Raw genomic sequence first — 26103 nt, forward strand, 5'->3', positions numbered from 1 at the left:
CCGTGTTTTCTTCTCTCTCCGCCTCAGAGCGCGCCACCAGGCCGCGGTGCACCAAGCGCACTTAGGAGAGTTGACAGCATTTTAGCGAGCGTTTCTCCCTTCCAACTCCCCCCCCCCCCATTTATAATTAAAACATTATAAAGACTGACCACGGAGAGATCGTCCCCCCGCAGACGGCCGGCGCGGGCCGGCAGCCGGGGGCTAACTCAGGGCCTCCCGGCGCATGGGCTGCGCTCCCGGGCGCATTTGCAGGGAGCTCGATCCGAAGTGGAGCGGCCGCAACGCGAATCGGCGCTCGCTGCGCCCAAGTCAAAGCTTTTAAATACATTATCCCACTACTCATCCATCCGCCCGACCTTTAATACATCTCCGAGTAAGTCCTACGGTATTACCTGTATTTTTGACAAGATCCCCTTGGTACCCAATTGGTGACTGTGATCGATCGAGTGATTCTTAAGTGCCAGGGACCATGCGAAGCGCACTGCAGCCGTTCTCACGGCTAATCGCCCCTAAACACACGGGAGGGAGCAGGGGTTAACCGGCAGCCCCCCACGTGTAGGTGGCTTCTGCTTCTTGAACCGCTTTGTTCCTGGCATTGTGGCTGAAGACCTGTTTGCATCAGCCTCCAGGGAGCCCTATTAACACGCGGACACCCTGGAGAGCGTCTCTGTCCCCCGCATCTGTCTCCGCTGGAGTTTGGGGGCAGTGATTGAGTTTGGGTGGCTGAGCGGCTTCGTTTCTTCAGCGGGTTCTCTTGGAGAAGCCCGTGCCTCCTTCCTCTCCCAGCCTCTCTGCTCGCCTGCGGGTCTTCCCACGGAAAGCGGATTTACAAACCCGCACAGCTCCACGGATGGTAACCTCCTCTGTTCTCTTGCCCTAAGCCCTCACACCAGCAAGCATCTACCAGGAGCAGGTACGTAGGCACTTGAACTAAAGATGTGCTCGGGGCCGTGCTGTGGCTTGAAGCACTGGCATCCCGTATGGTTCGAAACCCGGCTGCTCCACTTCCAATCCAGCTCTCTGCTATAGCCTGGGAAAGCAGCAGAAGATGGCCCAAGACTTTCAAATAAATAAATTAAAAAAGAAGAAGACGGCCGGCGACGTGGCTTAACAGGCTAATCCTCCACCTTGCGGTGCCGTCACACCGGGTTCTAGTCCCGGTTGGGGTGCCGGATTCTGTCCTGGTTGCTCCTCTTCCAGGCCAGCTCTCTACTATGGCCCGGGAAGGCAGTGGAGGATGGCCCAAGTCCTTGGACCCTGCATCTATCTGCATGGGAGACCAGGAGAAGCACCTGGCTCCTGGCTTCAGATCAGCGAGATGCGCCGGCTGCAGCGGCCATTGGAGCGTGAACCAATGGCAAAAAGGAAGACCTTTCTCTCTGTCTCTCTCTATCCACTCTGCCTGTCAAAAAAAAAAAAAAAAAAAAAAAAAAAAAAAAGTATGGGGAGGACTCTGGAATTGTGGCAGGCGGGTAAAGTCACCCCTGCAAGGCAGGCATGGCATCCCGTGTGGGCGCCGTTTGTATCCCGGCTGCTCCACTTCAAGAACCAGTGGATGGACAATCACTCTGTGTCTGTCTTTCTCTCTCTGTGTAACTCTTATTTTTATTTTTGACAGGAAGAGTGGACAGTAAGAGAGAGAGAGAGAGAGATAAAGGTCTTCCTTTTATCGCTGGTTCACCCTCCAATGGCAACTGGCCACTGCGGCAGGAACTGCGCCAATCCGAAGCCAGGAGCCAGGTGCTTCCTCCTGGTCTCCCATGCGGGTGCAGGGCCCAAGCACTTGGGCCATCCTCCACTGCCTTCCCGGGCCATAGCAGAGAGCTGGACTGGAAGAGGGGCAACCGGGACAGAATCCGGCGCCCCGACCAGGACTAGAACCTAGTGTGCCAGCGCCGCAGGTGGAGGATTAGCCCAGTGAGCCGCAGAGCCGGCCTCTCTCTCTGTAACTCTTTCAAGTAAGTAAAGACATCTTAAAAAAAAAAAAAAAAAAAAAATGAAGATGTGCTGGGTGAACTGGAGGCAGGGTCCGCTGGGGGCTCCTGCTGCTCCTGGCTCTGCAGGGGACAGAACTTGCTCCGGCCAAATCTGCCACTCTCTGAGAGAAGCCTCTCTCACTGCTTCTGCAGGAGTGAGAAACTGTTTCAGCCGAGGGCCGCTGGGTGTTCATGACATAATTCATGGGCCATACAACATGGCCAGCTTACAAATGAGCAGATTTACTGAATGGTGAGTCCTGCCTGCGGTTGTGTTAGCCGAGTGATTTCAGACTCTGAATGGCCCCGGGCCTGACGTTCCCCACCCCCGCCCAGGGCCTGATGTTCCCCACCCCGTTAGGGAGCATTCTTCCTTGTTCTTCAGTGTTATCTCACCTCTGTTTGGATCCTTCATGCAAAGTTTAAAACTAGACTTTTGAGTTTCCAGAAACTACAAGATTTTAATTGGAATTATACTGCATTAAAACATTATTGCCATTTTATAAATCTGCATCTCCACATACATGACCCTACTTTATTTCTCATTTATTTAGAGCTTATGAATGTCAATAAAGTTGTATAGTTCTCGGCCGGCGCCGCGGCTCACTAGGCTAATCCTCCGCCTTGCGGCACCGGCACACCAGGTTCAAGTCCCCGTCGGGGCACCGATCCTGTCCCAGTTGCCCCTCTTCCAGGCCAGCTCTCTGCTGTGGCCCGGGAGTGCAGTGGAGGATGGCCCAAGTGCTTGGGCCCTGCACCCCATGGGAGACCAGGAGAAGCACCTGGCTCCTGCCATCGGATCAGCACAGTGCGCCGGCCGCAGCGCGCCTACCGCGGCAGCCATTGGAGGGTGAACCAGCGGCAAAAGGAAGACCTTTCTCTCTGTCTCTCTCTCACTGTCCACTCTGCCTGTAAAAAAAAAAAAAAAAAAAAAAAAAAAAGTTGTATAGTTCTCTTTGTAAACGTCTTGCATAATTTTGGTGATTTATTCCAAGGTACCGTATGGCTTGGTTGCATTATAAATGAAATGATTATAAGTGTAAAAAGGAATTACATATTGGTGTTTATTTTTTTTTAAAAAGATTTTATTTATTTATTTGAGAGGTAGAGTTAGAGAGAGAGAGAGACAGGAGAGACAGAGAGAAAGGTCTTCCATCTGCTGGTTCACTCCCCAAATGGCCGCAACGGCCAGAGCTGTGCCGATTTGAAGCCAGGAGCCTGGAGCTTCTTCTGGGTCTCCCAGGCGGGTGTAGGGGCCCAAGGACTTGGGCCATCTTCTACTGCTTTCCCAGGTGCATTAGCAGAGAGCTGGATCAGAAGATGAGCAGCCACGACTTGAACTGGCACCCATATGGGATGCTGGCGCTGCGAGTGGAGGCGTAGCCCAGTACGCCACAGCACCAGTTCTGGTGTTTAATTTTTATTTATTTTCATTTTATTTGAAAGGCAGGGAGACAGATATTTTTTTCTAAACAAAGTTTGCGGCCGGTGTAGTGGTGTAGCGGGTAAAGCCGCCGTCTGTAGGGAGCTGGGTTGGAGAACGGAGCGCCAGGACTCTAACCAGCGCTCCAGTGTGGGATGCTGCGCCACAAGGCCAACTGCTCTGTCATCTTCGTTGTGGGGCCGCCTCTTTTTTTCTGTTCTTGGTGCACTGGCTGCACCAGCTTCCCGATGGGTCCTCTTTCACATTTCGATCTTCTTTCTCTCAAACCTTATATTCGGCGGATTCTGATGGCACTTCTTCCAAAATGTATCCCAAATCTGACCTCTCTCAGGTCAGGCTACCATCATATAAAGTGCTTAGAATATTCCTGGTTCTGTATATATACAAAATAACAGGCAAAGGTGTGCGGCCTGGGTCTGACAGCAGAGCGCCTGGTCTCTGGCCTGGGTACCTGGGTCCCCACTTCCCACAGGAGGTAACTGAGGCTGGGTGGGGTGGGGAGGGACCTGTCTCAGGAGCATCTGGGCCATCTTTGACATCTCTGTCCTCTGGGATGCTTGCCGTGAAATTGCCGGCGTTTTGTAAGCTCTTCGTAAGTGACAGCTAGTTTCTGAATTATTGGGAAACTGCATTAATTGGCAATGATCGCATAGCAGAACAGTTGTAAATTATGTTAACTTACATAACAGTGAGGCTTGGGGCCGGTGTGGGGCACAGCTGCTGAAGCCGGCACTTGTAACACTGGCACCGGGATCAGAATGCTGCTTTGAGTTCTGGCTTCTCTGCTTCCAATCCAGGTCTTGGGAAAACAGCAGAAGTTGGCCCAAGTGCTTGGGCCCCTGCCACTACATGGGAGACCAGGATGGAGCTCCTGGCTCCTGGCTTTGGCCTTGCCCTGTCCTGGCTGATGCCACCATTTGGGGAGTGAACCAGCAGATGAAGGAATATGTCTCTCTGTCTCCTGTCACTCTGTCTTTCATTTATTATTATTTTTTTAATTTTGACAGGCAGAGTGGACAGTGAGAGAGAGAGATAGAGAGAAAGGTCTTCCTTTTTTGCCGTTGGTTCACCCTCCAATGGCCGCCACGGCTGGCGCGCTGCGGCCGGCGCACCGTGCTGTTCCGATGGCAGGAGCCAGGTGCTTCTCCTGGTCTCCCATGGGGTGCAGGGCCCAAGCACTTGGGCCATCCTCCACTGCACTCCCGGGCCACAGCAGAGAGCTGGCCTGGAAGAGGGGCAACCAGGACAGAATCCGGCGCCCCAACCGGGACTTGAACCTGGTGTGCTGGTGCCGCAAGGCGGAGGATTAGCCTATTGAGCCGTGGCGCCAGCCTAAGTCTTTCAAATAAATAAAGATAATAAGGTTTATTTCTTTCTGTTATAAAATAAGTCTGTACCTCTCTAACTCTGCCTTTTAAATAAATAAATCTTTAATAAAACAAGTCTGGAGGTGGTCAGCTCAGGGCTGGGATTGTGACTTCTGAGTGTCAGGGATCAGGACTCTTCTATGGGTTTGTTCTGTCTTACGTGTTTAAGGATACTCCGTGGTCCAGACGCTGCTGAGCTCACGCCATCAGCTCCATTACTTGGATTTGGAATTGGGTCCGTCCATATGCATCTCAGTCCAAGTTCTTGTGGATGGAATTATGGGACTTGCACTTATGTCTTTTGTTGAAAAGTTTATTCCTGAGGCAGAAAATGAGAGAAGGAAAGATGGAGGGAGGGAGGAGAGAGAGAAGCCCTGGGCTAGGTTGAAGCTGGGAGTCGGTTCTCCATCTGGGTGGCAGGAACCCAAATGCTTAAACCTGCTGCCTCCCATGGAGTGGGGCTGGGACTTGAACCCAGGCATTCTGATATGTGAGGTCGGCACTCCGGGTGGCGTCTTAACTGCTGTGGAGGTCACCCTGCCCCGTGCCCCCTGTCCCCGGAGGAGGTTTTCAGTAGGTGCCAGGGTTGGTTAATTGAATGGCTCCACAGCACCATCCAGGGACAGGCTTCTTCCGTCCTCCCTCCCACCGTTCCCAGTGTGTTCTCTTCGGCCAGCTCCCCTCACAGTTCTAGAGATCTATGAATCCCATGCCGATGTGACAACGTCTACTAGTGGACAATGGAAGGTTTTTCTGCACTGTCTTTTAAAAAATATGCTGAAAACCTTTCCCCAAAGTCTCAGAGTAGACTTCTCAGTCTGTGATCAGATCGCTTCTTGGCAAAGGAAATGGGTACCACGCCTAACTCAGACCAGTCCTGAATGCTGGGCTGGGACTAGGGGGCTCCATCTCAGGCACTCACATGGGATGTGGGCACCCCAAGTGGCAGCCTCACCTGCCATGCCACAGTGCCCAGACCACTCTTTTTTTTTTTTTTAATACAAGCAATGGAAATAGTTGCTATACAAACAGGAATGAAAAATAGTGATATAGGAGAAAATGGAAGGAATTACTGAGCCATTGTCTTCGAGAAAACGAGAGAATGTTGTACTGGTCTTAGGGGCGGTTTTGTGGCACGGTGGTTAAGCCGCGGTGTCAGGGGCTTGCAGAGTGCCAATTCAGTCCCAGCTGCCCTGCTTCCTACAGATGGATTCTGGGAAGGCAGCAGATGACGGCTCAAGTGCTTGGGTCCCTGCTACCCACGTGGGAGACCTCCAGTGGAACTTCTGGCTCCCAGCTTCGGCCTGGCTCAGCCCTGGCTGATGGGGGCATTTGGGGAGTGAACCAGTGGTTGGAACATACACTTTCTCTCTCTCTTTCTCTCTCTCCTTTCTCTATCACTCTGCCTTTTCAGCTAATTCAAACTTAAAGATTGGTCTTTGTACACGGCACAGAAGGGCGGCACTAAGCGGATCAATGAAACGCTGTGATCCCTAGGATTTTCTCAATGAAATGTTGAGCAAAGCCATTAGCTGAGCGTGGGGATGGAGAAGGAAGTGATAGGGGTTTGATGACCCTAAAGAAACTATAACTTTTCAGGGTAACAGGGGGCGGAGTCCAGTTCAGGTCCAACCTGAAAGCAGATTGCAAAGACAGCCAGTAAGCTTCGTTTTTGTTTTGCCTTGCGAAGTTAGTCCCTTTAGGCGATCGGTAGTTAGCGTCGCGTTTCCCTGGAGACCAAGACTGCGGGGGAGCACGGTGTCGGGCAGTTATTGGAGTGGCCCGGGTCACCACGCGATCCACGCTGAGAAAAGCACTTTGGAGAAGCATACTAGGCATCCAAGAAGATTACGGCCTCCCGGACTCACAACTCTTCTTCCATTTTCCCCCATGTCGAATATCTTGCAGAAGTAGGTGAAAAGGTGTCTTGGCGGGAGGGTGGAGTGCGCATGCGCGACCCCCTCCCGCTGCCCTCTCTTTCGCCCCGCCCTCCCTGACGTCACCCTATGGGCCTCCGACCCCGCCCTCTCCCCGCCCACAGCCCCTAGCCCCGCCCCACTCACGCTCTGTTCTGCAGCTAGCAGCTCGGGCTCTTGGGCTTTGAACTCGAGACCCTGCGCCCTCTTAAACACTGCTGCTCGCAGCGCCGTGGGCCGGCGATGATGGAAGTTCTTTCCCGTCCCAACTCTTTGCAGACCCAGCCCCTGCGAGACTTCCTCCACCGTCCGCAAGTTCCGGGTTCTGGTGAGTGCGGCAGGGGTAGGCATGAGGGCTTGCGGCCGAAACAGAACCAAACCGCTAGACGCCACCCCTAATCAAGACGACGTCGGGGGGGTTCCAGGCAGTTTTTCAGCTGGCCCGAAAGCAGCGCTTGAATACCTGAGACTGTGTGCTGTGTCCTCTTTAATGTTCTGTCCGGCGTTCCTTGGTGGGCAGCATGCCCTACACCTGCTCATCTGTCTCGACGTGTGCTCCCCTGGGGGTCGTCAAAGACAGATGGCTTGTTGTTTAGCCAGATGTTCTACAGCGTGCACCTGAGGTTACAGCACCATTAGCCTTTATCCTAAAACGCTGTGCAGCTTATATTCTGAAAACTGCATTGCTCTTGCGACTGAAGCAGTGCGAGAGTACATCGTGCTGCTTTTACTCATTTCTGATCGCTGCTCTGGTTTCTCGAGGGTGGGCGTTTGGTCTTTTCTAAGCCTTCTGTTTCTCACAGTGCCTAGCGCCTCAGAGCCTAGATATGCTTCCTAATTTCTGGCTGCATTAAAACAAAAACAAAAACAAAAACCAGTGACAACTCCTGTTTGTGGAGCCTTACCACATGCTTTACAAATATCATCTCTTGGAATTTTTCATAAGCCCATGGCGTTAGGGTTTATCATTAGACCCACTTTACAGATGAGAAAATGGAGGCTCAGAGAGGAGGCTGCTTGTTGGAGGTCGCAGATGGCTGCTTGGGTTTGAGCCTGCTGTGCTGTGTGACTGTGTTGTCTGATGGGGTCATGTTCCCTTGCAGTGGTCCAAGCAGAAGGCCAAGCTGCCTACTCTGCCTCCACTCCAGCAAGCCGGCGGTGGGGGCTACAACAAAAGCAAACTGAAGACTTTCAGTAAGTTCCAGCCAGGTGGGCAGAAGCCTTTGCGGGTTGGTGTGGGGCCTGGGGGCTGGATGGAGCGACTGCTCCTGGATCTTGGTAACACTGTTCCCGTTGGGTTAGGCTAACTGATGGAACAGGCAGCACCCAGATTTCCAATTTTTTTTTAAAGATTTATTTTATTTATTTGAAAGACAGAGTTACAGAGAGGTAGAGACAGAGAGAGAGGTCTTCCATCCGCTGGTTCACTCCCCAGACGGCTGCAACGGCCGGAACTGCGCTGATCCGAAGCCAGGAGCTTCTTCCGGGTCTCCCACGTGGGTGCAGGGGCCCAAGGACTTGGGCCGTCTTCTACTAGCCTTTATTCTAAAGGGCATAGCAGAGAGCTGGGACTGGAAGTGGAGCAGCTGGGACTCCCCGCAGTGGGAGCCTGCCGTCCAGCTGCGTGTCCGGAGGAACAGAAAACGGGTTGGGGAGTTCGCAGGGGAGACTGCATGTCGTTGTCATGTCTTCCCCGGGAGTTCTGAGGCCTGGGCTCAGGTGGATGTGGGTTCAAATCTTGGCCCTCCCGTTTGTCCCTTGGGGATCTCCTTTATCTCCCCGACCTTCTGTTTTTTTTCTTCCTCATCTGTGGAAAAGGGGTACTAGGACTGCTGTGAGAAGACCCCTTCCAGCCCCGAGTCCCCTTTTACTAACAAGGACTTTTCATGAGTCCTTTAATATTCTGCAGTGAGCCTCTGAGACATGGCCTGTGCATGTGTGTACAGGCTGTGTCAGCCCTCACACGCTCGTGGCTCGTGGGTGGGGACCCAGGCTCAGGTTCCCGGGCTGGGAGAGTGGAGGCCCACGCAGCCCCGCTTCTCCCTTTGTAGTGGAGGCTCGGGGTCCCACTGGGCTCCGCCGAGGACTGCTCACGCTGCCTGCCTGGGCGAGTCTCATTGCTGCTGGGTGGAAGCGAGGGCTTAGCTTACTGTGGAGCCCTGCTGACACTGACCTGGAGGACAGAGGGGAGTCAGAGCACCACCTGCTTCCGAGGCCCCGTGCGCACGGCGCCGGGGGTGGCAGATCAGCTTCCTGTTCACGCCCTCAGGGCTGTCCGGCCAGGGAAGGGAAGGGACCAGACACAGACGGCCGGCCGATTCCACGGAGGAAAGAGAACCTTTTCCACAGATGGTGTTGGAGTAATTGGACATCCACAGGCCCAAGAGTGAAGCCTGATTTAGTCTCATGACTTACATAACGGGAAACTCAAGGCACGGGCGCGCTGCAGCAGTAAAGCCACTGCCTTCGATGCCAGCATCCCCAGTGAGTGCCTGTTTGAGTCCTGGCTGCTCCACTTCTGACCCAGCTCCCTGCTAATGCGCCTGGGAAAGCAGTGGAAGGTGGCCCAAGTGATTGGGCCCCTGCACCCACGTGGGAGACCTCGATGGAGTTCCAGGCTCCTGGCTCTGTTGGCTGTTTGGGGAATGAATCACTGGATAGAAGATCTCTGTCTGTCCCTCACTGTCACTCTGCCTTTCAAATAAACAAAATAAAGATTTTTTGAGAAAGAATTCAAAATATACATCTAAGCTGTAAATGGTAAAACCTTTAAAAAAGTATATGAGAGAAAAATCTTTGGGACCTGTGGCAGAATGAATAACTTTTTTTTTTTAATATATTTATTTATTTGAAAGGCAGAGAGAGGCTGGCGCTGTGGCTTAACAGGCTAATCCTCCACCTTGCGGCGCCAGCACACCGGGTTCTAGTCCCAGTTGAGGCGCCGGATTCTATCCCAGTTGCCCCTCTTCCAGGCCAGCTCTCTGCTATGGCCCGGGAAGGCAGTGGAGGATGGCCCAAGTGCTTGGGCCCTACACCCCATGGGAGACCAGGAGAAGCACCTGGCTCCTGGCTTCGGATCAGCACGATGCGCTGGCTGCAGCGGCCATTGGAGGGTGAACCAGCGGCAAAAAGGAAGACCTTTCTCTCTGTCTCTCTCTCTCACTATCCACTCTGCCTGTCAAAAAAAAAAAAAAAAAAAAAAAAAAGACGAAAGGCAGAGAGAGGGGGAGAAAGAGAGAGAGAGAGAGAGAGAGAGAGAGAGAGAGAGAGAGGTCTTCCATCCACTGGTTTGCTCCCCAAATGGCCACAATGGCCAGGGTTGGATCAGGCCAAAGCCTGCCACATGGCATGATTCTATGTAGCATTCCAGAATGATAAAATGATAGAGAAATGGGGAGCAGTAACTGCTGAGGGTCAGGGATGGAGGCAGGGGAGGTGGCAGGTGTGCTATGGAGATGTTCTAGCATCCTGGTTGTGAGACTGCATGGTGCCGTCTCAACGTGTTGCCACTGGGAAAAACTGGCTGAAGCACACGTGGGTCCTCTATGTGTTGTTTCTTAAGACTGTCTGTGTCTCTGAACTTATAGAATAAAAAGCTTGGGGCCGGCGCCATGGCTCACTTGGCTAATCATCCACCTGCGGCACCGGCATCCCATATGGGTGCCAGGTTCTGGTCCCGGTTGCTCCTCTTCCAGTCCAGCTCTCTGCTGTGGCCCAGGAAGGCAGTGGAGGATGGCCCAAGTGCTTGGGCCCCTGAACCTGCATGGGAGACCAGGAGGAAGCACCTGGCTCCTGGCTTCAGATCAGTGCAGTGCTGGCCATAGTGGCCATTTGGGGGCTGAACCAATGGAAGGAAGTCCTTTCTCTCTATCTCTCTCACTGTCTATAACTCTACCTGTCAAATAAAAAAAAATAAAAAGTTAATTGCAAAACTATCTGTGTTTCTGAACTTATAGAATTACAAAATGGACACATCAGGCTGCACCTGTACAAGCAAATAAATTCTCATTATTACGGCTGCAAATCTTCCTTAAGCATTTCACTTTGACTTGTGAATTTTTTTTTTTTTTTGACAGGCAGAGTGGACAGTGAGAGAGAGAGAGATAGAGAGAAAGGTCTTCCTTTTTTGCCGTTGGTTCACCCTCCAATGGCCGCCGCGGTAGGCGCGCTGCGGCTGGCGCACCGCGCTGATCCGAAAGCCAGGAGCCAGGTGCTTCTCCTGGTCTCCCATGGGGTGCAGGGCCCAAGCACTTGGGCCATCCTCCACTGCACTCCCTGGCCACAGCAGAGAGCTGGCCTGGAAGAGGGGCAACCGGGACAGGATCGGTGCCCCGACCGGGACTAGAACCCCGGGTGCAGGCGCCGCAAGGCGGAGGATTAGCCTATTGAGCCGCGGCGCCGGCCCATGACTTGTGAATCTTAACAGTGTTTCCCAACACTTGGAAGGGGGATTTTGGAACTTGGTTAATTAAATTTCCCTAAACCATTTAAGCCACATTTTAAAATTTAACATATTCATTTTCATTTGCAAATACTTGAAGTGCCTTATTAGCAAAAACCACTGGATATTGATATAATTCCTGTATACCTAATATACAAACTTCCAAAGTTTTCTTAAAAGTTTCAGTGATTTATAAAGATTTTTTAAAAATTTATTTATTTATTTGAAAGGCAGAGGCACAGAGAGAGAGAGAGAGAGAGAGAGGTCTTCCATCCCCGTCCAAGGCTGCACAGCTAGGAGAAGGCAGAGGCTGGGTTCCGACCTTGGCTGTCGGCCCCTCTCGTCTTGTTCCTCCTGGCAGCCGGGGAGGCTGGCGAGCAGGGCTGTGGGCTCCGGGGATCACATTGGTCTTGCTGTTTCCTTCGGCATCAGCTATGGGCAAGACTCAGAAAGTGGGAGTTCTCATCTCTCTCTCTCTCTCCCCCTCCCCAATGTATTTTTATTTATTTGAAAAAGTTACAGAGAGAGGTAGAGACATCCACTGGTTCACTCCCCAAATGGCTGCAACGGCCTCTGGAGCTGAGCCAGTCTGAAGTCTTCCCAAGCCATAGGCAGAGAGAGAGAGAGAGAGAGAGAGAGAGAGAGAGAGAGAGAGACAGACAGTCAGTTAGTTCTCCAACCCGCTGGTTCACTCCCCAAATGCCTGCAACAGCTGCGGCTGGGCTGAAGCCAGGAGCCTGCATCTCCACCTGGGTCTCCCACGTGGGTGACAGGGGCCCGAGTACTTGAGGCATGGCCTCCCGCCTCTTGGGAGTGTGCACTAGCAGGGAGGTGGTATCAGGAGCCAAGCCAGGTCCCAAACCCAGGAACCCGGGTCTGGGATGTGGGCGCCAGCTTTCTCACTGGACGCTCAGCTGCGAGCAGGGGTACCTGGCTGTCCTCCGTGGCTCCGGGTCCTCTCCTCCGTCCATCCCCACAGTCACGGCTTTCACTCTTTGCCGTGCCCTATCCCGGGGCCCCCAGTCTCTGTCTGGGGTCACATTATTCGGCTGGGAACTCCCCGGCGGCGGGGCCTCACCTCTCTCCTGCCCTTTCCCGTGTGTTCGCAGTGTTGCACCGCAAGCCCACCACCGCGGGGACGCGCCCCCTGAGGAACCCCGTGGACCCATTCGCGAGGGAGATGGCAGACGCCGGGAAGATCCAGGCGCAAATCCGGCTGACCAGGGTGGGTGCGGGCGCGCCTCCCACGGGCGGGGACGGGGCCAGGGGTGCCGCCGCAGACTCACTGCCTCCTCCCAGCTGCCTGTGTGCCTGCTTGTCCTCGTTCCCGCTTTACAGACGGGGAAACTGAGGCTCAGGGGAGGAAACGACTCGCACCGGGTCGCGCAGCCAGGAAAGGCAGGACCCAGGGTCAGAGCTGGCCACATACCGCGGCTGCTGTCTGGTCGCAGACGCGGGGACATGCCCGCATCAGGGACATGCCCGCATCACCGCGGATTTCACTTCACGAGGGACGCAGGCCTGTTCATCGTCAAATTCCTGGGAAATTAACCTTTCTGGAGGGCAGGGCTCCTCCCAGGCTCGGAGCCTGCGTGAAGTCTTTCACATCACCCTCGCACAGTTGGAGAGGATTGGTTCTCCACTGCTTTCTGGCTCCCCCAGGGGTCTGTGTGGACCCACCTCAGGGGGCCCCATTCTGAACACCATGCTAAGAATTCCTCCCTTCGAAATAGCTCAGCAAACAGTGACTACAATATAAAGAAACAGGGAAACTCGGTTTTCTTTGAAGGATTTCCCCCTTTGACCTTCAGTTTTGCAAAATGCTTCAAAGGAGCCCAGCATTTTTTTTTTTTTTGGACAGAGTGGACAGTGAGAAAGGTCTTCCTTTTGCCGTTGGTTCACCCTCCAATGGCCGCCGCGGCTGGCACACTGCGCTGATCCAAAGGCAGGAGCCAGGTGCTTCTCCTGGTCTCCCATGGGGTGCAGGGCCCAAGCACTTGGGCCATCCTCCACTGCACTCCCGGGCCACAGCAGAGAGCTGGCCTGGAAGAGGGGCAACCAGGACAGAATCCAGCGCCCCGACTGGGACTAGAACCCGGTGTGTCAGCACCGCAGGCGGAGGATTAGCCTAGTGAGCCGCGGTGCCGGCTGAGCCCAGCATTCTTAAAAGGGGAAACTCAGCTTCTGATGTGATGATTCAAAAAAAAAAAACCTGGTTATTTTAAAATTTATTTTACTTGAAAGGCAGAATGACAGAGAGAGAGAGAGAGCGCGCGAGCTAGTAAGCATATGAAAGTGGGGTGTTTCATCTGCGGGTTCACTCCCCAAATGCCTGCAATAGCCAGGGCTGGGCCAGGCTGAAGCTGGGAGCCCATAGCCCAGTCTGAGTCTCCTATGTGGGTGACGGGGGCCCAGGCACTTGGGCCACTCCCTGCACTGCCCATGTGCGCTAGCAGGAAGCTGGCTCTGAAGCAGAGTAGCTGGGCTGGCCCTCGCACTCCAGGATGGGACGCGCGCATCACAAGCAGCGGTGCGACACCTGTCCCTAATGTTATTTCCATCCTGGTTCGAGAAGAGTTTATGTGTTTGTATTCCACCCAGAACATGAACTCAGATACTTTGGCTGCAAAGCCTGGGCTCCTAACCGGTGCTTAATGCTGTCTCTTAGGATCTTTCACTCATTCAGTTTAGGCCACACACATTGACTGGGCACTCGCTGTGTGCCAGGCTGTGGTCTGAGCACAAAGTGATGTGACCTCTGACCTAAGGGAACCCACAGGACCCATCTAGAATATACACAGTGACAGTAGGAGCCACAGGAAGTTCATGGATAGGATTGGGGGGTAGAGGGGCACGGAGGAGGGAGTGGCCAGGACGCTTAGATGGGGTGGTTGGGGTGGTGACAGGGAAGCCAAAACCTGAAGGGAATGAGGAAGCAGTCATGGGGACGTCTGAGGGAGCAGTGTGTGCAAAGGCCCTGAGGCTGGTGCGGAAGGAGCAAGTGGGTGGGGGTGGGGAAGGAGTAGGTATAGCCCTGTGGTCCTGATGTAGCTTTGCATCTTTATGCTGAATGAGAGCAGGGAAGGGATGAGACTCGGGTTTTCACAGGAGCCCCGGGGTGGCCTCTCCCTGCACAGAGTGGACTGAGGGGCCAGGAGCACACGAGGGGAGGGAGCAGCGGCTACCCTGTTGGCTTGTTCTGGGAGGCGGGGCGGGAGGCTCTGGTGTTCAGCCTCAGAGTCACCGAGGCTTCCTTACTCACTGACAACCTGAGAGAGCACCTTGTATGTGCTAGGCGTGGCACAGCAGCCGGGAACACAGCACTGCAGCTCATGGCGAAGCGGAGCAAGGCCTGGGGTCAGTGACTTTAAAAAAAAATCTCAGACAATAATTACTCATGAATTTGTTCAAGCCACGCCCACAGAGCTCCAGGGACTGTCCCGAGTGCTGGAGATGGGGCTGCGGCCGGACAGAGCCCCTGCCCTCCTGGCTGTGAGCTGCCCACGGATGAAGACAGGAAAGCACCAGTAGAGACAGTGTGTTTACTCTGCTAGGTGGTGAGACCTAGGAGAAGGGCCCGGGGACGCAGAGAGGTGGTCAGGCTTGCTTGCTCTCTCTCTCTCTTTCTAGATTGATTTATTTAAAAGGCAGAATCACATACACACACACACGCACATACACACACAGTTCTTCCACCTGCTGGTTCACTTCCCAAATGGTTGCAATGGCCAGGGCTGGGCCAGGCTGCAGCCAGAGGCCTGGAACTCCATCCAGGTCCCCCACGTGGGTGCAGGGGCCCGAGCACTTGGGCCATCGTCCACTGCTTTCCCAGGCGCATTAGCAGAGAGCTGGATTGGAACTGGAGCAGCTGGGACGTGAACTAGGGCTCCTATGAAATGCTGGCATCGCAGATAGAGCCTTAACCTGCCTTTCCCTAAGTTTTACTTACGTGGTTGGAGCTTGGGGTTAGGGCCCCGGGAGGAATGCAGCCGGGTTCTCCGTTAGAGCTGTGGTCAGAGGGACCCATCTCCAGAGCAGAGGTCAGTACATTCTGTTAGCATCCCCTGGGGATGGGACTTGCATTGGGAATGCAGGTTCCTGGTGCCACCCCTAGGGATGCAGGCGCTGAGGCCTGGTGTGCGAGGCTGTCACTCTTCACGAGATGCCGCTGGGTTTTCTGGTCTGGAGATGTGGAGGCGAGGCGGTGGCACGGCTTGGAGCCCAGGCGCGGAGGCCAGCGGCTCTGCTGCGTGTGAGCCTTGCTGAGCCTGAGTCCAGCTCCCCACCGCATGAGGTGGGGCCGGCGTCCGTGGTGGGGCTGCGGTGGGAGTGAAGTGGGACAAAGGCTCTCAGGAGCTGAGGGCCAGGGACAGAGACTGCGGGAGCAACACAGGAACAGCGAGCTGACCCGTGGAGCAGTGTGCACGGGGAGCCCGGGCACGGCCACCTGCCTGGCGACTGGGAATTGTAGCTCACTTTTTTAAATGATTTATTTATTTATTTTGAGAGAGAGAGAGAGAGAGAGCAAGCTTCCCTCTGCTGGTTCACTCCCCCAGATGGTTGCAACAGTCAGGACTGGGCCAGGCTGAAGCCAGGAACCCAGCGCTTCCTCCAGGTCTCTCCTGTGGGTGCAGGGACCCCAGGCACCTGGGCCATCTTCCGCTGCTTTCCCAGGCCCTTAGCAGGGAGCAGCTGGGAAGCTGGCATCGCAGGTGGCGGCTTAACCCACGGTGGCCCCTCTGCTGGGAACCACAGGTTCGTTCCCTGAGCGCCGCTTAACACCCGAGTGTCACCCACTGCAGGGTTCAGCCGCGCCCCGCGGTGTTAAGCCCCCTCGATCTCCCGTGAGGTGGACAGACGCTGGGCCTCCCGCGTGGGGGCTTGCAGCCCCAGCGCCGCCACTTCCTGGCCCTTGGAGCCCCCCTGGAGCGTCACTTGTCAGCGGTGGCGTCAGGGCCTTCGAGGCGAGCCGCGGCGTTGGCTGCCGTGTCTGACCACGAGGAACCGCCGCCCGGCCTGGTCCAGTGGTCCAGTGGTCCAGTGGAGGCCACGGCGGGGCGGGAGGCTGCGGGCCCGGCCCAGCACCGCCTCCCTGGCTTCCCTCCGCCCGCAGGCGATGCTCAGGAACCGGCGGGCCACGCTCCAGGAGCTCGGCAACCAAGAGCGCTTCCTCGCCAAGCTCAACGACGAGCTGCTGAGGATGATCCGGGACGTGGAGGACAGCACGGCGCTGACCGTGCGGGAGCTGCTGCATCAGCAGGACACGCTGGCGGTGAGGCCCGCCCCGGCGCCCCGGCGCCCCCGCGCCCCCTCGCGGCCGCCGGCGGGAGCGCAGGCAGGTGGGGTCGGCCGGAGCCCAGGCTGCCGGAGCCGGGACCCGTGCTCGCCTCACGCCCCCTGTGGTCAGCGCGGTCGGCCCCGTGGAGGCGCTGCCGGTCAGTGTGTGGCCAGGGCAGAAAGGCTGCGGGGAACCCCTGCGTCAGAGCAGCCTGTCCAGGACAGCGGGCCTGCGCCCGCCACAGCCCGCGGGACGAGCAGCCGGGTTTCTCGGGACAGTTTGAGTCCGTGTGGGCCGCAGTCACAGGAACCCATGGACTCGGCGCTTGAACGGATTTGCTCACGGCCCTGGTGGTCGCAAGTCCCCGGCTCCCAGATGGCCGTGTGCTCGCCGCGTCCTCCATGTGCGGGGAGAGCGCGGCGCCGCCGTCCCCCTCTTCTTGTGGGGCAGCAGCCCTGTTGGACCTCGCTGGGCCTTGGTCACCTCCCTCGGGGCTCTGTGTCCAGATCCGGCCATACTGGGGGTTCCGCCGCAGTGGACGAGTTCAGAGTCCAAAGCCAAGGACGCGCAGTTACTCTGCCCGAGGAAGCGGAGTAGGACCCTCGCAAACCCAGACCCAGTCAGATCTGACTGTCCTACTCTGTCCACTGCACTTGTGTCCGTCCCGAGTGGCTCCTACCGGTGGCTGGACAGCAGTGATGAGGGAGACACCTCAACCTGGGGAGGCCCGCAGGCAGTTAGAGGCCCATGCGTGCATGCGTGTGTGCTTGCATGTGCTGGGGGGAGGACTTGGGGACCCTGGAGGGAACCTCTGACCCAGACACGGAGAGTCAGGAAGGTTTCCTGGGGAAGGAATGCTGGGGCAGAGGGGGTGGTGCCTGGCAGAGATGGGGCCAGGGTTCCAGGTGGAGGAAAGGTGCCCAGAGCCGAGGTGAGTGGGGCGTGGCTGGCTCCCGGAGCTGCCTGATGGTGAGCGTGCTGCTGAGAGGATGTGAGGAAGGGAATGGAGAGACAGGGTTGGCCCACGCTGCGTGGAGGAGGGCCTTGTCAGCCTAGGTAAGGCGTTTGGACCTTGGGTTTTTTTGTTTGTTTGTTTTGTTTTTTAATATTTGAAAGGCAGAGTGACAGGCAGAGACAGAGAAAGAGAGAGGTCTTCCATCCACTGGTTCACTCCCCAAATGACCGCAACTGCCAGGGCTGGGCTGGGCCAAATCTAGGAGGCTCCAGGCTCCCATGTGGTTAGCGGGTGCCCAGGCACCTGGGCCATCCTCCACTGCTTTCCCAGGCGCATCAGCAGGGAGCTGGATCGGAAGTGGAGCAGCCGGGACTCGATCCGGCACTTTGCCGTGGGATGTCGGCATCCCAAGCAGCAGTCACTGTGCACACTGTGCCCCTGTGGCACAGCCCAGCCCCCGTTTGGGCCTTATTTACGGGGCAGAGGGAAGTCACTGGGGGGTTCCGGCAAGAGAGGGACGTGGCCAGTGGGATTTTGTTGAGAACGATCACTGCCGTGTGGAAACACCTGAGAGAGGGCCCGGGGGGAGTGGCTGCCGCGGTTTCAGGGGCTGAAGAGTTGGAGCAAGGGGGCGGCGGGGTGAGGGTGGGGAGGAGGCGTGGCTCTGAGAGCTGTTTGGTGGCATTCAGATGAGCATGGCGAGCAGGGGCTGGGTTGAGCCTGGGTGACGGGTGTGTGGCAAGGCCATTAGCTAAGGGGGACAGTCCCTGGGGCCTGAACTCTAGCTCTGTGGTCTGGTTACTGGGCCTGGGAGTGGGGTTCACCTGTGGGACTCGCCCTTGGAAGCGCGAAGGGGTCACAGCAGGTCCCTGTCACCCTCCCCCCCCCCCCCCCCCCCCCCCCCCCCCGAGAGGCAGCTGAGCCGGGCTCGCCCTCCTGCAGAGCGTGGTCAACATCCTGGAGTACTCCAACAAGAGGAGGCTGCAGCAGCTCAAGTCTGAGATTCAGGAGTGGGAAGAGACGGAAAACCAGAAGATGAGCTGTGAGACCCCCCCCCCCCCCCAGCCCCCGCAGCCCAGGGGCTCTGCTGTGGGACACTCACCTGGCACCTGCTGTTCAGAAGGCCCCGGGCCCACCCTCTCCCTTCCAGGCAGGCAGAGTGGCTTGCATGCAGAGCTGAGCTGTGGGTGCTCACGCGTGCACGCCAGGACCAGGTCTCCTGGCTTCCACCCTCCGTGCTGGGGGGCGGGGCAGTGTGTCAGGCAACCTCAGAGCTTGGGGGGGGGGGCTCTCCATACAGGAAGGCGGGACAGACTCTGTGGGCCAGTGTTTTGGGAGCCGGTGTTGCCCCATGTCCCTGGCCCCACTTCCTTAGGGGCGTGTGTCAGAGGAACTAGCTCCAGGGCACGGTCTTGGCAGAACTGGGATCTTGCTCCAATTTTACATCTCTTCCCCACCCAGCATCGCCTCTCCCCCTGCAGGGTTGGAAGACTAGGGGCCTAATGTCACCGCGGCCAGCTTCGGGTGAACTCGCCTCAGTCCAGGCCCCAGTCTGTTGGCCAAGGAGAACCTGGTCTCTCTGGGACCCCCTAGGAGGGTCCCTTGAGAGCAGGTCCTGCCTCCTGTCCCCCCTGAGCTCCTTCACCCTGCCCCTCCCCCCGCCCCAGGCCTGGAGCGGCAGGTGCAGCATCTGGACGCGCAGAACAAGAAGACCCAGGACCAGGTGAACTTCCTGAGCACGTACATGGACCACGAGTATCCCGTCAAGCTGGTCCAGCTCGCCAGCCTCGGGCGCCAGGTGCAGCAAGCCAAGGATCGCCAGCAGGTAGGCCGGGCCGGCCCTGTGCCCCGGGGCCGTGCGGGGGGCAGGGCCAGTGGCGGACGCGTGTGCTGGCCCCCAGGATGAGCTGGATGACTTCAGTGAGCTGCGGAGGAAGGTCCTGGCCTCTGTGTGTGCCAAAATTCAGGAGAAGAAGCGGAGGATTTTGAGGGCTGTGGCGGTGGTGAGGAGCTGGCCGCCTGGGGGTGGGGTGGGGGTGGGGGACGGGCATCTGGGTGCCCTGCCCTGCCCGCTGTCCTCCAGAGCCCTGAGCCCGCCTCCCCCCACCCCTGCTGCTGCCCAGGAGAGGCCACGGGCGCCACAGCTCTCCTTCCCCTGCAGAAAACCCAGCGTCCCCACCAAGAGGCTCTGCTGCGGAAGATGCAGGAGAGCCAGTTCATGCAGAAATTTGCGTGGAGGTTCAGAGACGTGCGTGGACAAGCATGGCCCTGGGCCCCGTGGGAGGGAGCAGCGGGGCAGCCCGGGGCCCGTGGGAGCCAGGCTTCTCTCTGCCAGTGCCTTTGGTACCACTTGGCATTAGTGCTGGCCCAGGTCCCACTCATTAGCCAGTGCCCCCCGCCCCCCGCCTGCCCTTCGCCACCCACTCGGCCCACCTATCCTCACTGTAGACCGACTTCACCATCTCCTGGCCCTCCCTTCGCCGTCACTCCCCTCCGTTCTCTACCCCCCACCATCTCGTCCTTCTCAGCACCAGCCTGGGGGCCAGGCCCGTCCCCACAGGAAGGCCCCCCCGTGTGGCCCCAGTGACAAAGCCATTCCACTCCCCCAGATTTTTTTTTTTAAGATTTATTTATTTGAAAGTTACAAAGAGAGGTAGAGCCAGAGATAGAGAGGTCTTCCATCTGCTGGTCCACTCCCCAAATGTCTGCAATGGCCAGAGCTGAGCTGATCCGAAGCCAGGAGCTTCTTCCGGGTCTCCCATGTGGGTGCACGGGCCCAAGGACTTGGGCCGTCTTCCATTGCTTTCCCAGGTCACAGCAGAGAGCTGGATCGGAAGTGGAACAACAAGGACTTGAACCGGCACCCACATGGGATGCCTGTGCTACAGGCCAGGGCTTTAACCCACTGCGCCACAGGGCCAGCCCCATAGTTTTGTTTTGTTTTGGTTTGTTTAAAGACTGCTTATTTATTTTGAAAGTCAGAGTTGGGAGAGGGAGGAGGAGGAAGAGGGAATCTTTCATCTGCTGGTTCACTCTCCAAATGGCTGCAACAGCCAGGCTGGGCCAGACTGAAGCCAGGAGCCAGGGGTTTCTGTGTCTCCCACGTGGGTGCAGGGGCCTAAGGACTTGGGCCATCCTCCACTGCTTTCCCAGGCCATAGCAGAGATCTAGATGGGAAGTGGAGCAGCCTGGGCCCATATGGGATGCCGGTGTTGCAGGCGGCGGCTTAACCAGCCTTTCCTAGATGTCTTGACCCCCTTGTCATTTTGTTCTCTCATCCCCCTGGGTGGGGTCGCGGGGCTCCTGACTTCTCGCCCACTGCACCTCTCCCGCCAGTTCATTGGGCAGCTGGAGGAGGAGCTACCGGTCCTGAGGCAGGAGGTGGGAGCGCTGCAGGCCCAGGTGTGGGATCCCCGCGAGGTCGTGTTTGCAGATGTTCTGCTTCGGAGGCCCAAGTAGGTGGTCTTCTGCTCTGGGCTCCGAGAAGCTCCCAGCTCCCGGGGAAGGGAGAGCCTGGCGTTGGTGGCAGAACCCCGGACAGGAATGGGAAGGCCTGGGTCGCTGCCTTGGCTCTGCCACTCTCCATGCATGACCATTCCCGTCTCTGGACCTCATTCCCACCTGTACACAGCAGGCCGGGTGCGGGGATCTCTAAGGACGCCGGGAGTCCCTGGGTGCCAGGTGTCACCCACATGGGCGCTGCCCTCCGCTTCTGGGGTGCAGAGGAAGGCGGAGTTGAGGGAGCGGTCGGCTCCGGTGAGGAAAGGCCTCGGCCTGCAGCAGTTGGCCCCCGAGGGAAGAACTCGCCTCCTTCCCAAGCCAACTCTGCCTTCCCTTCCTTGGATCAGGTCCAAGGGGCTGGGCTGGGGAGGGCTCTCCCCAGGCACCACAGCACCAGGAGTGGCAGAGTCTGGCATTTGCAGATCACTTATTTGAGACCCCCTGGCCCCAGGGGAGTGTGTCCCGGGACGGTCAGGGTCAGGCTGCCTGAAGAGGAGGCCTTGAACCAAGGACTGAAGGCTGCATGAAGTCCACGGCCAGAGAGGCCGAGGGCAAAGCACTCTGGCTGGTGGAGCTGGCTCTGATGGACATCCTAAGTAGGCACCCGTTGTCCCGGGCCCTGAACGCACTGGAGAGTGGACGGGGCAAGGCCAACGCGGGCCTGGTAACCAGTTTTCTTCTGATAAAGCTGATCTCAGAGAGTGTGGCCCACATGAGGATACTGCAGGAGGTTTGGGTGGGGGTTGGGCACTTGGTGCAGGAGCTCAGACGTAGCTGGGGATCCCATGTGACACATCCCGTGTTGGAGAGCTGGATCGCAAGTGGAGCAGCCAGGTCTCAAACCGGCGCCCATAAGGGATGCCGGCACCACAGGCGGTGGCTTTACCTGCTACACCCAGCGCTGCCCCTCCACAGACTTTTTGAAGACGCCTCGTATGCATGAATTTCACATTTTTTTTCCCAACAAAACAAGCTTATCTTTTCACTACATTTTCCCGCTGACTTTTAGAAAGTCCCCAGGCTTGTTCTAAGTGCTGACCCTGGAACTGGGTAAATGGAGGCACTTGGCTGCGGTGGAGCTGGCACGGGGGGCACCAGCCCTCTGAGCAGGGGCGGGCATAGCCCTCCTAGGCTGCACATTGGAGCCGGAGGAAGACTGAGCTGCCCCGCCCCCTCCCGGCTCCACGTGGGCCATCCAGGAGTCCCACCCCTCTTCCAGGAGCGCAGAGAGGCCCCGAGCGGCCGGCGGAGGTGATGGCAGGCGACACATGGAGGCAACACCAGGGGTGGCGAAGCTGCTCTCCCTCCCCGAAGGTGGAGGGCGCGCTGCGCATGCGTAGGTGTCAGCTGGAGCGCAGATTCCAAATCGGTCGGTCCAGGGTGGGGCTCAGGCTCAGCTCTGTAAATTGCAGGCGCCCTGACGTTTCCTGCCAGGTTCTGTGTGTGCGTCTGTAGACTGTTGAAGCCACGAGGGTGGATGAGCTCCCAGGGAGTGGAGAGAGAGAGAGGCCACAGTCCTGCAGCCTCTTAAACATTCGCGCTGGTCGCTGGGACAGGGGATGTGCTGCTGGTGGCACCGCGTCTCTTTTGCTGCTTTCTTGGGAGAAAAGATGCCTTTTTTTTTTTTTTTGATAGGCAGAATTAGAGAGAAAGGTCTTCCTTTTCTGTTGGCTCACCCCTAAATGGCCGCTACGGCTGGCGCTGCGCTGATCCAAAGCCAGGAACCAGGTGCTTCTCCTGGTCTCCCATGCCGGTGCAGGGCCCAAGCACTTGGACCATCCTTCACTGCCTTCCTGGGCCACAGCGGAGAGCTGGACTGGAAGAGGGGCAACCGGGACAAAATCCAGCGCCCCAACCAGGACTAGAACCCGGGGTGCCAGCACCGCAGGTGGAGGATTAGCCAAGTGAGCCGCGGCGCCAGCCCAATGCCCGCCCTTTCTGAAGCACTCCTTGCACGCCGCACCCGTGACCGGGGTTGGAGTCATTGTCCCTGTCTGAGAGATGTGGAAACTGAGGCTCACCTGGGGTCTGGTGCACAGTGAGCGCTTGTCACAGAGGGGCCGGCCCAGGCCAGGCGGCACCACCAGTGCAGGCGTTCTGCAAGGATGGTGCCCGGCCTGGCCCGGCCTGAGGCCTCGCATCTCAGCCGCGCTCCTGTCTCCCGACCTTGGCCGTCTCTGGGGGGAACATCACTCCTACCAAACTTGAAATTCTTTTTCCACTAAAAAATGATTTATTTGAAAGGCAGAGTGACAGAGGAAAAGAGATAGATAGAGAGAGAGAGAGAGGGAGAGGGAGAGGGAGAGGGAGAGGGAGAGGGAGAGGGAGAGAGGGATCTTCCATCTACTGGCTCACTCCCCAGATGGCCACAACAGCCACAGCTGGGCCAGGAACTCCACTGGGGTTTCCCACCTGGGTGTCAGGGGCCCAAGCACTTGAACCATCATGTCCCAGGATGTGCATCCGTGGGGCGCTGGATCCGGAGCAGAGCAGTCAAGACCCTAACTGATGCTTCAGTGTGGGCTGTCAGTGTTGCGAGCCATACCATAACCCGCGGTGCCGCGACAGCCCTTCTAGTCCTCTGTGGTGTGCGTGTGCACAGCTGGCTTCGAGGCCCGGAGGGCTCCCCGGGAATGACCTGGTTCTCAAGAGCAAGGCTGCCCTGAGAGAGTCCGCTGGTGGCTTCCCACACCCGTCTGCTGTTTCCTGCCAGGTGCACCCCGGACATGGACGTCCTCATCAACATCCCCATGGAGGAGCCGTTACCCTTCTAGACAGCCTCGTCCCCCCAGCTTTCCACCCAGCCCCAGGCGCCTGGAATTGTTTCCTTCCCAGACCAGGTCGTCATTCAGACCCTGGGCCCTGAAGTTCCTCCCTCTGCCCCTCCCTCCGGTCTCGATCCCTCTCCCTCCCGCTCTCTCCCCTTCCGTTCTGGCTGGGCCTGGGGAGGAGTTCCCAGTGAAACTTGCCATTCCTTCTACCAATAAAGCTGGACTTGCTTCTGCTTGGTGGCGGTGTCGCAGGTCTCGGCCGGGGCCTTGCAAAAGCTGGCACAGTGTGGACTTGGTCTAAAGACAAGGGGCGGGCAGCTGTGCACCTGTCTCTGCAGAGGAAGTGCTGGCTCGGCACCCTGTCTGCCCCTGTTCCTGCCCCCCGCGGCGTCTCTGTGGATTTGATACTCCTGCCTGGCACTTGGCATCTGGCACCTGGCACGGTGGGAGCGCAGCTTCCCTTCCAGTCTGTGCCTGGACCTGCTGAGGCCCCTGCCAGGGTGGCGGGGAGATGTGCTGTGGTTCGTGCAGCTGGGAACTCACTGGGCCCACACTGCTGGCGGCGGCCAGCCATCTGGCTGTCCACTGCCGCCACCCCAGCTGCCCAGGGACAGGATCATGGACTGAGAGACAGGTGCGCAGCTGTTTCCCAGGTTCAGCCCCCTTCCCACGGCCAGTGGCGGCTTCATGGGCAGGTGTCGCAGGCCCAGATATCTTGGTGGGCCTTGGACCAACTCGGAAGGGCTGTGCTGGCCTGGGAGCTCCCTGGGGGGCTGGCTGCAGCCTTGGCCTGCGCTGCCGCTTGGCCTCCTGCTGCCCATCCTGCACCTTCCTCTCCCTTCCAGGATGTGCATTAATAAACACGTGCACTCCACACTCCCCTCTCCCAAGTGGCCTCCCCGGGGACCCACACTGGTCGGTCGCTCCCAGCTCCACTGTGCATGCTCAGGGACTTGTTCATAGGGAACAGAACAGCCGACTCCAATCGCCCTGAGCTGTGAAGGTCCCGGGCACATACATGGTCCAGTGAGGCTTTGTCCAGGAGGCCAGTGATGGTGCCGAGGACCGCGATTCGAGTTCCCTACTTGGTCTTCCTGGGTGTCCTCTTCCCAGAGCCAGCATTCCTGGTGTCCCCGATGTGCCACCATCGCCTGTTCCTTGTATAAACCCTGTTGGAATAAGAAAGTCTCTGTGCCAGGATTTTCAGGCCAAGTGTGGACTCACTAGCATCAGTGCCACCCTTGAACCAGGATGGTGCCTACTGGCTTAGCCCAAGCCCTGTGCTCCGCGCTGGGGCAGGGAGGGGTGGTGGGGTGCAGCAGGGGATCTAGGTTGAGCCAGTGTGTCCTCCCAGAGCCACGTGGAGCTCCAGGCGGAAATGGGCATGGGTCCCGCATGGAGGCAAATCCTGGACCAGGCTGTGCATGGTACACTACGTGCTTCCACTTGCTGGCTCCCCGTGAGAGCGCATGTGAGCCCGGCACCGTTATCTCCCTTTGGCAGATGGAGACACCGGAGCAGGAGCAAGCAAAACGGCTTTTTCGAAAGTTACCAGGCTAGTAAGCCGTAGGGGCAGGGGGCTTTCATTTGTTTTGAAAATGTGGCTTATGAGGGAGGGAGTAAGGGGAGGAGAGAGAAGGCAAGAGAGCATGTACTCACAGCTACTCGTTCTCTCCCCAGAGGTCTGCAACAGCCAGGATTGGGCTGGGCTACAGCTGGGGCAGGGGACTCAGTCCAGGTCTCCCACCCGGGCTGCCTGAGCCATCACGGCTGCCGCCCAGGCTCTGCGGTAGCAGGAAGCTGGAGTCCAGAGCCTGAGCTGGGACTGGAATCCAGGCACATCCAAGGAGAGGGGGAGGAGGGCGTTTTAACTACTGGCAAACACCTGTCCCAACACTTTGCTTTTCACCCTTATGCTGTCAGGAGCTCAACTGAGAGACTCCTTACCACGAACGGAAAGTGCTACGGCCGGCACACTGTGTCCCTGCACAAGCCGTGCTGGGACCCGGTCCCTGGTGCCATGTATGAAGAGGCAGGGCCTTTGGGGTCCTCCTGAAAGGGATGGGTGTCTCTATTTCAGGGCTGGAGGGAGTGCTTCCCTTTTTCCTTTCCACCATTGAAGACACAGGGCTTGTCTTCTTCATGAGAGGTGGCCTCAAGAAGCTACCACTGGGGCTGACGCTGTGTCCTAGCAGGTAGAGCTGTGGTCTGCAGTGCCTGTGTCCCATGGGGTCGCCGGTTCGAGTCCCAGCTGATCCACTTATGATCTAGCTCCCTGCTAATGCGCCTGGGAAAGCAACAGAGGATGCCCAAATGCTGGAGCCCCTGTACCCATGTGGGAGACCTAGATGAAACTCCTGGCTCCTGGCTTCAGATGGGCCCAGCTCTGGCCGCTGTGGCCATTTGGGGAGTGAACCAGTGGACGGAAGAGCTCTCTCTGCCTCTGCCTCTCCT

General features: G+C 57.4%; 1 protein-coding gene across 5 annotated transcripts; it reads left to right on the top strand.

Annotated features, from left to right (window-relative positions):
• Positions 1–1913: 1913 nt before the first annotated feature.
• C10H20orf96 (chromosome 10 C20orf96 homolog) lies at positions 1914–24278 on the top strand. 5 transcript variants are annotated; one of them, XM_062203985.1, is made up of 11 exons: positions 6164–6697; positions 6983–7031; positions 7807–7897; positions 12254–12369; positions 16258–16416; positions 18320–18419; positions 19045–19202; positions 19279–19380; positions 19539–19625; positions 20714–20832; positions 23592–24278. In XM_062203985.1, the coding sequence occupies exons 1-11, from the start codon at positions 6678–6680 to the stop codon at positions 23650–23652; spliced, it is 1062 nt and encodes a 353-aa protein (XP_062059969.1). In that variant the 5' UTR covers positions 6164–6677; the 3' UTR covers positions 23653–24278. The 5 variants fall into 5 exon arrangements, with proteins under 5 accessions (XP_062059967.1, XP_062059969.1, XP_062059966.1 ...); XM_062203983.1 differs by lacking the exon at positions 23592–24278 and adding an exon at positions 1914–1958 and having other exon boundaries at positions 6478–6697; positions 19539–20803; XM_062203982.1 differs by lacking the exon at positions 23592–24278 and having other exon boundaries at positions 19539–20803.
• Positions 24279–26103: the final 1825 nt, after the last annotated feature.

This window comes from Lepus europaeus, chromosome 10, assembly GCF_033115175.1.
Source record: "Lepus europaeus isolate LE1 chromosome 10, mLepTim1.pri, whole genome shotgun sequence".
In the NCBI taxonomy this organism is placed as follows: domain Eukaryota; kingdom Metazoa; phylum Chordata; class Mammalia; order Lagomorpha; family Leporidae; genus Lepus; species Lepus europaeus.

What these genes read in the sequence shown, in the direction of transcription:
- C10H20orf96 (XM_062203983.1), top strand. Translation starts at nt 6,678, where the DNA reads ATGTCGAATATCTTGCAGAA. An exon ending in AAGCAAACTGAAGACTTTCA is followed by an intron (nt 7,898 to 12,253) that starts GTAAGTTCCAGC and finishes GTGTGTTCGCAG; the next exon opens with TGTTGCACCGCAAGCCCACC. An exon ending in CGCAAATCCGGCTGACCAGG is followed by an intron (nt 12,370 to 16,257) that starts GTGGGTGCGGGC and finishes CTCCGCCCGCAG; the next exon opens with GCGATGCTCAGGAACCGGCG.